The 12,249-nt window shown below is 35.5% G+C and overlaps 1 protein-coding gene across 1 annotated transcript; it reads right to left on the bottom strand.

Moving 5' to 3' along the window:
- Window positions 1–8,206: 8,206 nt before the first annotated feature.
- On the bottom strand, window positions 8,207–9,445 carry LOC136038431 (uncharacterized). Its single transcript, XM_065721505.1, has one exon. It carries the CDS (start codon window positions 9,443–9,445, stop codon window positions 8,207–8,209), a length of 1,239 nt encoding a protein of 412 aa, XP_065577577.1.
- Between the last annotated feature and the right edge of the window lie 2,804 nt (window positions 9,446–12,249).

A 12,249-nucleotide genomic window follows, 5' to 3' on the forward strand; every position in this document is an offset into this window, starting at 1 on the left:
TAAACAATGAAAATAATCCATTTACCTCAGATACGTTTTACTAGAAAAAATGGCTATGTTTGGTTTTGGCTGTCTGATCAGCTACGAGCTCTTAGGGGTTGTTTGCTAGGCTAGTTTCCCGAGCTCCCCTCTGGAAATGACAAGCATCAGATTTTTTTATACTATCCGCAGTATCTCCTGAATGCCTCAGGGGATCGAAAACAATGGTGATGGTAATGGTAGATGGCTTACCTAAGCTATGGATGCCACGTCTTGATTTTGTTTAAACAATAGTTTTAACGGGACCTGTGCCTGTCATTATCAGGTTCAAATTTGGGTTGACTCCATAGAATATATTAGGGGATTCAGTTGAAACTTTCGGGAATTTTTTGGAGAAAATCTCAAACTCTCAATTGGAGGAGGGGCCAGAGGAAATCGAAAGACGCTTTGTGTATCCAGGTCATTAAAATAGTATATCTGCAATACATCAAGAAAGATTTGAAGGATGGAATTGAAAATTTTAGGGACTGTTGGGGGAAGGAACGGAAAAGGGAGCATGAGAAGTTCGAACTTTGTTTTTGAAGAGGGGGAAGGGACTAAACAATTCTTATATTCAATCCACCAAATGTTTGTACTATAACCTCTTATGAAACGTCTAATCTGTGTGAGATTAAACAGTAAAGTAAATGACACTGCTGTTACCAGGTTATCAAAATGGAATACTTGCAAAATCTCCGGAACAACTTAGGGTGTCCCGTTGGAACAATTATAGACTGAAGCGAAAAATATCCCCCCACAGAAAATACCCTTCGGACAATAACCCCTGAAAAACAAGGGAAAAATTAAGGGAGGGGGCAAATGGGCAAACAACCGTAAAGAGTAGGGGATTGAAGTGGTGGTAGCCTGCTTTTATACGGAATAATTTACTTGGGTTTTAAGTTTCAATAAACTAAAAAATGCAGTATTTCCGTCTAATGTTCCAGAGTCTTAGAGGCAGCTAAAGATCTCAGGTGCGTACAAAGGAAGAAGAAAACATAAATTAAGGTAGAAGAGGAAGAAGAAAAACATTACGAAGAAAAAGAAGGAAACAATTCTTTGAGAAAAAGTTTAGCATTTACTTCTAGTTTTGTTGAATATTCTAATTTTTCATGTTTTTTTTAATGTATTTTTGCAAAAAAATTGCTGCAAAAAATTGCTGCAAAAAATTGCTGCAAAAAATCGCTGCAAAAAAATACTGCAAAAAAATCGCTGCAAAAAAATACTGCAAAAGAATTGCAGTATTTCCACCTAGCAATCCAGTCTTGAAGGAAACTAAAGGGTTTACTTCTAGTTTTTGTTGAATATTTTAATTTTTCTTGTTTCTTTAATGTATTTTTGTACCAAGCATGAACTGTTTATTTTGCATTTTGGTAATGATAAAAAAGATATGACAAACTTGGAGCAATAGAAAATGAGCTGGCTGGGTCATGGTTCTTGAAGTATCAGGAGATGCTTAACTGAAATACAATTTGACGAGTTACAGGTGAATTCACGCTGACAAAAAAGTTGTAAATAGTAAATATTTTTTCGCCAGTGTGTATTCGCTTGTGAAGTTTGAACGATGAGGACAAATTGAAGATTGTCTGGAGACTTGTGAACCAGAAACTACATAAGGTAACCAGTATATCCAGTTAGCACCTTTGGCTTTTGATTTTTTTTTTTTTTTTTTTACGATACATAGTTTTGAATTATGTTTTTGAAATTTGAATTGTTAAATATATATAATAACATGTTTATAGGTATGTTTCTTGGACAGATAGTTGTTTTACGATCATTAGAGTGGACATGGGTGCCGACAGGGGGGAGGGCAGGGGGGTCATGCCCCCCCCCCTGGAAATTTGGGACTATAAAGTAATTATAAGGAAACCAAAGGAAAGACAGCAGAATAGGGAAAAACCATGGAAACAATGATTGTTGCCCTATTGTTGGCTGCCTGCCAACGGATTTTGACCCTTAATAAGGAAAGTATAAGTTCTAATTTGTGACTGAGTGAACCCTAGCCAGTCTTCCACGAACAGTTTTTATCTTCAATCTGCATTTGTTTATTAGTAATTAGTGCAGTTACTAGAACACAAGAAAGTTCGTATAATTGTAGAAAACACAAGGAAAATAACTTATTAAGGGGCAATTTTGGTAAGAATATGCCGTCAACTTTCACTTGAACTGCAAGAGTACCCATGAGTTGATATATGAAGCCGTTATAATCAGAAATATTTCCCCTGAATGGATACGTTTTTAGTGTTTTATATCAATTTTTTCAGGAGTGATTGTAGTTATCTAGTTGTCACTTTGAAAAGTATTTAATTTTTTACAGTTATGAAGCATAAATGTGTCAAATATATTGGCTTTTGGTATTCAAAATTAAATTAAAAATATTGAATTTAGCATTTTTATTTGATTTTTTAAATATTAGTTTCAATATTTTACTTTGAACAAACTACTTTGATAATGCGTTACTTGATAATGCCTTACTATAAACACTGAGTATAAAGGCATTAAATATTTTGGTGTTGGATAACCAAGTTCAAAACTGTCGATAGTGTTAAATATCGAAAAATATAATAAGATATAATAATAAAAATAAGAAGCGTTGAACGTAGTCACACGTCCAACGCTTCGGCGTTGCTCAATAGAACTGAATGCTGAGAGTAAATCTTTGTTTTTGTAAGTAGTCTATTGTTTTGTATATATTTGTAATTACTTACTTTTTTCATTTTTATATACTTTCACTTTCATTGACATACTTTTCCATTGCCTTTAGAAAAATTTTTGTCTCTAGGTTTCATTTAATAAAGAAAAAAAACTTTTCAACTGAAAGTAAGGAGCAACATTAAAACTTAAAACGAACAGAAATTATCAAGTATACGAGGAGGGTTCCCCCCTCCTCAAGGTCTTGCTCTTCACGAATTAAACGACCCTTGTTTGAATTAAACGACCCTTGTGCTTCAGAAGTTGTTGGACAAAATTTAAACTTTAGCGGAAAGAGCAAGGTGCTGGGTCAATACGATCACCCCTGGAAAAAAAACAAATAAACACGCACCCCGTGAATATTCTTCTGGCAAAAATTTCATATTTTTGCAGATATGAGATTACGAGCAACCTCTACTGTAGGGTTCTTTCATACGCTGAATCTGATGGTATGAATTCTATGACTTCAAGGGGTCTTTCCCTCTTTTTTTTCAAAAATCAGACAAATTTTCTCGGGCTCGTAGCTTTTGATGGGTATGACTAAACTTATAAATTTAGAATCAGCATAATAAGCCAATACTTATAATATATATATTGGTATCAAATTTCCGTTTTTTAGAGTTATGCTTACTATTGAGATGGGTCGCTCTTTACTTACAGTTCGTTACCATAAACTGTTTGACTACCCATCAAAATCCAAACAGGGATCATTGAAATATTGATCGTTTTTTCTGCATTGCCAGAAGTATTATATTCATAAAACCTTACAGTTTCATGAAATGTAATTAAACAGATAGAAAAGGTTTTTCAATTAAAGTAAGAAGCAAGTTGGAAACTTAAAACAAATATGAATTACTCTGTATATAAGAGGGACTGTCCCCCTTCTCAACACCTTGCTCACTAAACAAAGGTTTTTTTAGTGTTTAAAATTTTTTTTCAAATTGCGAATTTTCTTGAAAAATATGGAAAAAAGCCAAATTTCATAATAAACGTAAGGAGCTAAGGAGGAGATCTTCCCCTTCATACAAAGAATAATCTGTTGAAATAGGGTTTGAATCTGTTTCTTGCTTTCAGCTGAAAAGCTCTTTTTTTATTTAAGTTCTGATTATTTCCCAAATCATACCCAGGCATAACCAAGATATAATTTACATATATTACATACATTTTTTTATAGATTCATTGAAGTACTTCATATAAATATAAAAGGAAAAATAATACCATTTAAAATTAATGAAAACTAAGCTCCTAGTAGTATTTGCCACCCCAAAGAAATTTCCTGGCGGGGCTGACGATGACCTGCCTTGCCTTTTCCACCTCTGTGCTGGTAGATATGGGAATGTAACATATTAGCTGTATGGAAAATATATTTAATTTATTTCTACTCCCCTCTACCTCTTTCAATATTTGTCTAAAGCCTCTTGAAAAGTAAGCAGCTTGTCCATTAAAATGTATTTTTGTAGTAATCTACCCTATCCCCACCTAAACAATGACTCACCCCCCCCCCCTCATTATAGCTGATACACAATTAAAGATCACCAAACGTAGCCTAATTTCATTACAAATAAAGCGAATCAACTTGATTGAATCCAGTACTGTCACTGTGTGGCATTACTTCTTTTGTAACTGGGAAGCTAAAATATAGTTATTGATGCTTCCAAATCAATTAGCTTCTCAGGATTTCAAATGTCATAGTCTATTGGGCAAGTATGACTCGAACTGTGGGCGCTTTGAAAGGTAGAGAAAGATATGCTTGATGTTTTCCAAGAGAAACGTCTAAAGATATTCTAAGGTAGTCGTTTAACGAGGTAGAGGCTTACTCGTTATAACTGACTAGGTAGAGCCTTGAAAATCAACGTCAAGAAGAGGAAGTCGCTTAGAGTAGGATAAACAAGGAGATGATGTAACTAGGATATCGATCAAGCGGATAGCAGGACCATTGCGTAACTGATTAATATGGCTGATATAATTGAATCGTCTAAAGATAGTTTTAGGTATCAGTTTGACTAAACGTATATTAAAGAATATGCCCTAGAATATATTAAAAATATATTAATTATTAAAGAATATATTAAAGAATAAGAAAAGAGAAATATAGCCCTAGAAAGCGGGATTGAACCACATTTTTCGTACAAACTACTGTTTGTAATACGGTCAGTCAGCCGGGTGCCCAGAACAATCCGTAGGTAATTTCTCTGGAAAACATCTAGTAAATTTTCATCTGCTTTTCGAAGCACCTATGCTTCAGAGCTATATTTGACCACTGTCATCACTGTAGCTTCCAATATTCTAATCTCGGTTTGCAGACTTATCTTTCTATTCTTTCAAACTTTTTTTAACTGTGAAAAAACACCCTGAGCCTTAGCTATTCTACTTTTAACATCTTAACTGCTCCCACCGTCTTTACTAAATATACTACCATGGTAAGTGAAGCTGCCAACCTCATCAATCTTTTCGTTACCCAACGTCACCTTCTCATCTTCACTTATTCCTAGCCTTAGTGACTTAGTCTTCTTAACAATAATTTTCAAGCCTATTCTAGCACCCTGAACTCACAAAACCTCTAAAAAATTATTCATTTTGCTCACAATTTCATCTAGTATGCTTAAATCATCAGCATAATCTAAGTCCAGGAGCGTTTTTCCTCCCCTTTGGATTCCGTGGTCTCCAATCGCCTTTCCTGTGCTCCTTTAGACGAAGGCCATCCAAAATGATCCATATAAAGATTTAATACGAAACCAGTTGCTAACCTTATTTCCTACCTCAACCGCAGCAGTATTATTCTCGTGCATACCACAAATCAATTCAATGTATTTTTCTGGTATACCATATAAGGATAAGACCTTTGCTAACGCTCTTCTATCAACAGAATCGAACGCTTGCTCATAATCGATCAAACTGAGGACCAAAGGTGTTTGACAACGAAGGGACTTCTCAATTATTAACCTAAGAGTGAAAATCTGGTTGACACATCCTCTATGTTTTCTAAAACCGCACTGTTCTTCCCTTAAAACTTTGTCTACAGCATCTATCAGTCTAAAAAGTATCATATTACTAAGTAATTTGCTACCTACGGAGACCAAACTAATGCCTCGATAATTACAACAATCACTATTGTCACCTTCCTTATAAAGTGATTTAATTAAGGTTTTCCCAAAATCATTAGGTGCTTTAAAGCATATTGGCCTGCCATAATACAAAAATCCTAAACAAAAAATGCTGAACGTATAGAAAAAAGATCAAAAATGGGATGTTTTAAGAACAATGAAAACCCTCAAAAAACAAAGCGTATATTTTGGGAGGACAACTGCCTACCTTCTTCAGCGCGAATAAAAAGTTCCTAGGAAAATGATAAGTAATATGGAAAGAGAAATATAACCAAACAAAGCAGAGAGTCAACGTGAAAAACAAACTAATAAAAGCAATAATTAGAAGATAGATAAAACTCAATAAAAATCGTATTACGAAGAAAATACTTTTGATTAATCCAATTATAGATTTGAATGTAGAGATTTGAAATTAAGAGATTTGAATGTAGTAACCACATTGGTAAAATACTGGTATAACAATATACTGGTATAAAATATTGGTATAATAAGCAAGACGAAGATAATTTCTTAAACCAAATTGGTCTGCCATAATAAAAAAAAAATCCTATAGAAACAATGATCAAAACTGTTTCTATTTTTTAAAGCCAACTAAAATACTGAAAAAAAAGAAAAAAATATGTCGGGGAAACACCCTTCTTCACATTTTTAGTACTTATCCTGAAATTTTCTGTTCCCACTGAAAAAGGGAGGCTGTTGAAATACTCCAGTCTAAAATACTCCTGTCTAAATTGACCTGGGATGGGAGAACACGACCCAGACCAGGTTGTTTAGCAGATGAAAATGAACCTGTTAAATTCCAAACATAATTCTTATGATTAAGGCCGTATGCAGGATTTTTTCTGCGGGGGGGGGGCTTTGGAGTTACAACATAACATTTAAAATGCTTCAAATACTGATCTATATGCATCTCTCACATTTTGACGAGTTTGAAAAAATTTCGAAGGGTTTCCAAATCCCCTGTTCTCCCTGGATACGGCTTTGCTGTTGGCTTACCAATCAGACTCAAATAAGCACATTATTAAGACCAGAAATAGTTTAGTGTACTCTTTAGATTTGCAAATTTATAATGGGGTATAGTAATTTGAAATTATATTATTCTACCTTGGGTATCTGCAACCCTTCTGGAGTCTGTGAAAAGCTGAAAAGCAAGCTTTCAACTGATAGCTATTATAGGAATTATATACTTGCTTTTTTCGGTTGGTATTTTGATTAGGTTTATAGTGAATGTTATTTTGTCAAGTGTCCGTGAATAAAAGATGCATGAAAATTAAAGCAAATAGATGTATGTGGTATGTAGTACCCCCACCGAAATTGATGTATTTTTTATTTTCCCCTGGGCCTATAATCTCTGCCGCCGACTTCCCTGATTAGAAAAATATACTTTTAATTCCTCTGTCCTCGCTATTAAAAGAGACTGGAGCTACCTATGCCCAAGGCCACCTCCAGGATTTTTGCCAGGGTGGTCATATTTTTCGGAAAGGAGCGGGGATTTAAAAAACTTCAGACATCTTTCAAAAGTTCGCTGATATAAATTTTTTAAAATTTTATGTCATAAAAAAATTTAGACGGGGGAGGGTATACCTACAGTCAGGGATACGGCCTTATCTATGCCCTGAACTGACTTTTAATATATATATTTTTCTTATTTTATGTTATGTATGAGCATCTATGGCCTTACACCTTCCTATCTACAGTTAGGTTTACTAGCCTTTATTTGAGAAGAAGTTTTTGCTGCAACCAATTCCCTGTTAGAACTCTAAATGCACCAGAGCACAGTCGATCACTTATTAAGTATTTGAAGCAACAGTTGAAACTTCTTATATACGACTTTAACGGGGAGTTTCCGAAGAGCTTGCGTACGGTAAAAGAAAGCTGATGCTACGTCAAAGTATGTATATTCGTCAAAACTGTGTCTTTGGTATTAATTAGTACCGTCTATAAATGTTCAGTTACTTTTTCATTTCTTATAATGTCTTAGGGAAAAAAGGTTTTTGAGTAGGAAAGCGAGAATAACAGAAAGGGCACAGACGAAATACTTATTCAGCATGGGTCAAACACTTTGATATTTTACAACTAGTGACGCTAGGCACATGAATGAAGGCAAGTCAGTGGAAAATCAACATTGGGGCTGACATAATGACCATAAACTAGGCAGTCGTTTGCATGTCATTTGCTTTGGTTTGAAGGACTTTTGGTTGAATCTCTGGCAAAATAGAAAAACTTCCTTTCGAGCCGTTTTGTTTAATTCGACCAGAATCCATTTTGGCTTACAAAGTTCTCCATTTTCTTTGCATCTTCTCATCCTAACTGACTGGGTGTTTTTGCACCAGTTAGTCATGAACCCTCTGGTGTCATACAGAACAGCAATTGGTTTATAGGGCTTTTCAAAACCTTTAACACTTCTCAAGGACTAGAAAAGTCATTTGTTGTACAAGATGTTGATCTATGGTATTTATGTCGTTAAAATCAACCTCTTTAACTTCCGAATCGTTACAGCGATACCAGCCACAATTAGGCGTCCTTCGATACACAAGATAATGACCAGCATCGACTGAACCCAAGTGAACTGCAATAGCAACAGCTTTATAATTGACTGATGATAACAGGAGGTCATGGTAACAGCTATCTTTAGCTCTGTTATCCTTTGCAACTTCCAAATTGATGCTATCAAAATCAATATTTACAATACTGGCATTATTTTTGAAACCAGATAAATTTCTATTTAAAGCCACAGCGAGAAAGGGACTGGTTTTGGTAAATACTATGCGAGAAGTCAGCTCATGTCCATTTGGGCAATTTCTGCCATAATAGGGATTAAGAACCCTATTGAAAAGAATGCAACGCTCATGGGACTCTGGAACTGCTAAGTAAAGAAGTTTCCTACAAGTCTGATCATCTTCAATTTCACTCCATTGGCAGATGTCACATACTAAATATTTTCGGTTTTCAAAATGAAAAATTTCAGTAAGTGGACTCCGATATGACATTTGGTTGGCACTGTTCGGCCTGTTTTCATTATCAACACATTCAAACAAAGTTTCCCAAAATTCAGTCATGCACTGATGGACTGAATCTGCAAAACCATACTCAGACGGAAATAACTTTCTAAGCTGTTTCGTTGATTCCGTTTTCTCAAGAGATGAAAATGCGAGTTTTTCTATTTCTTCGGAAATGGGGCCCCGTAATTGGCGAAGAACGTTGAAAAGATTATCATGTATGCTAAAGAGACACTGAACAGCTGAGTTTGCATAGCACGAGACCTTATCACAGTTATCAAATCCTTTTACCTGTCCATGCACACTCAGGAGGGGTAACATCCTTTTTTCCACGCGGATATCCTGGTATTCAAGTTCTTTCTTTTCAGCACCAGTTTCTGATATAGCCTTTAAAGCATTAAGTTTTTTCTTTTTTGAATCTGTACTAAAAATAGGCTCTTCCTTAGGCTGTCTTTTTTCCACGCGGATATCCTGGTATTCACGTTCTTTCTTTTCAGCACCAGTTTCTGATATAGCCTTTAAAGCATTAAGTTTTTCCTTTTTTGAATCTGTACTAAAAATATGCTCTTCCTTAGCCGTCCACCATAATACTCCGGCACATACTACAGGAACAGCACATTTGACAAATGAACGCATTGTTTTATTGACTTACCAATACTGAACAGATTCAATCAGTGCAGCTAGTTTTATTCACTGGATGACGTCATGATAAATTACGATATTCATTTTATTCGAATGACGTCATAATTAATCATGTATTTGGGCATTCTGCTGGAATGACGTCATAATTAATGGTGTACTTGGCGTTCTGTTGGAATGACGTCATGAAAACATTCTGCGGAGAATAATTAGCGTTGCGAACAAGCATTTCAAGGGTTGTCATTCATTTTTTAAAATCTTCTTAGATCCTACCTTTAGACTACTTCTCTCCCACCAGCACTCAAATTTATATTTGTTTTAAGAATAACGACAATTTCATTTGCTTTAAAAGGAGTGATTTTGGAGTTTTTAAATAAATATAAAATTTGAAAAAATGGTACGCCACTATATTTTTTGGTTAAGTTTACTGCCGAAAAAAAATTAGGGAAGAAATAGACAACATAAGCACAAGAAGTTGAGCCATCGTATTCCATGGTTAAAAAGTGTGCGTCAAATATGCTCTCTGTAATCCCCTTGACACAAATAGTTCCAGATAAAAATTTTGAAATGGCCATTTTGCTCAGAATAGTGGAGGTTTATGGGTATGCCTTCGGGGTCAACATCAACCCTACAGTCCAGAAAAATTGCCTCAGATGACACAAGTTACTCATTGTGAACGTAAAATGTTTTGTAGAAAATGTGGGCGTGTTTGATGATGGTAGTCCAATCACTTTGGAACTCTTAGGAATTGTTCCTTGGGGTAAGGTTTTGTTTAGGGTTCCCCAAAGATATATTGCTGTAACAATTCAAAAACCTGAGTACAAAAAAGTTTACAAACTACTTCCTCTGCAATATTTAGGGATATGCTTGGGATCGAACTCAGAATTTTAGATAAAAGGCAAGAAGCCTTAGAATGCTGTTTTGGGGGAGGACTTAAAAATTTTTGTTTCTGATCAGCCTGTGTCCCCAAGATCATTAAAATAGTGGATTTGTAGTATTTGAGGACTGGTTGAGGAATCAAGTCTTTTTTACGAAGTGTGGGGGGATATAATTTCCTTTTAAATTGAAGGAAGAGAGCATGATACAGCAAGTAAAATCAAACTTGGTAGAAAGAACTCATGGGAATGAAAATCTAGTGCCCTCTTTGTGCTTTTCAGCTGCCAAGGCCAGTCCTAGCTCTGGGGAAAAGTTTAAGGAAGGTAGCATACATTTTTGTAATCGGAATCCTTGCCAGAAAAAGATCTCAACGTTCAAAAAAAAGAAGAAAAAGGAAATGAAAATGAGAGCTGAATCCCATTTCATGGTGTCAAGCAAGGCTATATCTGGGGCGGGGTGACGGGTTTAACCGCCACCACCCCCTCCCTGAATTTTTTTTCGATTCGTAAAAAACAAAATGCATATATTTTTTTCAATACGTTTAAAGTTTTTGTACCCCCTCCTGAACAACCCTCCCTCCCCCAGAACAGAAATTCTGCATATGGTCTTGATTTAAGGCCCTAAATACGAGCTACAGCCTCGTAATACGATAAGACAAGATTTATTCACTTTTAATCAATCACCCAATGAATACATTGCGCTAATCCCCCAAAGATTCCTAGGCCTGTAAAAGAGGGGGAGCAAATGCATTTCAATTGGTCACTAAATTAATAAAGTTAAATTAAAAAAAAGCTAAACAAAAGAAATAAAATTAATATTATGCAAAAAGGAGAAAAGGAAGAAAGAAAACGAAAAATGAAAGAAAAAGTCAAATGGAAACAAAAATTGTTTTTTATGTCTTTTGAAGGTACCAAACGAGTGTTATTCTTGAGCCGAAACGGGAAGGGTAGTTGTATACCGAATCATTGACTTCATTCACTGTTCATGCTCGTACAGATCTTTGTGAGGGGTGGGCCACGTTTTAGCCATAGACAACAACAGTTGGCACATTATATTTCATATATTAAATTTCATAAGAAATTTCTCTTGTCTTATGAGAAGGTGTTAAAAAGTGGAAAATGCCAACCAATCAATCATTTTATTAATCGTAAATTCATACCTCATAGCCAATTTCATAGTGCGTGTTTCTCCTTAACGCTTTACATCTTACTAGTAATTATAAAATTTATCATTTCGTTCCATCCTTGTTGATACTCATTCCGTATCCACGTGCATGAGGACATATTTCCTTACTTGCAAATGTATTGGGAATTAACAATAGACAAATAAAAAAAAACATGTTTCCCTTTGTCCCTGAAGATGAGCAGGCTGTACGATCTTTATTGCGATATAGTCCTGGAAACAAGTTCGCTTATCCTCAAACGCATATCACAAACCTCAAATCCCGCATAAATATGAAAGTTCTTGCCGTTTCCTACTTATAAGTCTCGATGATAGAGGAAAAATCACCAAACTGAGACTATGAAATCTACTAGTGTCTTGACCGTTAAGGTCCACCGTCTAATCCTCTATTCAAAATGAATCTGAAAACTTTCAAGCAAAAGATGGAAAAGAGGCACACGCCTGTGAGCCGCTGGAGAGGTTTTGGACCCATGTTGGCCTGCAATCGTACAGATTGAGAATCCTTGCTAGGTAATGGCTCAGATAGGGCGAACCATGCCTGCCTTTCTGCTAAAATTTGGAATAGAAGGGTCTGTTCAATAGAGGTGTTACCAGATTCCCTTTCTGCTAAAGTGGACAGTGAGAAAAGTCTCAGATTTTCTATCTCAAAGTTAGCTATTCATACACGGAATCAGGATTAGATCACCGGTCTCTCCTTTTAGGTCCTAGTTGGTTTGTGCATCGGATTTAGACTTGGCTCATTT

This window comes from Artemia franciscana, chromosome 18, assembly GCF_032884065.1.
Source record: "Artemia franciscana chromosome 18, ASM3288406v1, whole genome shotgun sequence".
In the NCBI taxonomy this organism is placed as follows: domain Eukaryota; kingdom Metazoa; phylum Arthropoda; class Branchiopoda; order Anostraca; family Artemiidae; genus Artemia; species Artemia franciscana.

What these genes read in the sequence shown, in the direction of transcription:
- LOC136038431 (XM_065721505.1), bottom strand. Translation starts at nt 9,445, where the DNA reads ATGCGTTCATTTGTCAAATGTGCTGTTCCTGTAGTATGTGCCGGAGTA.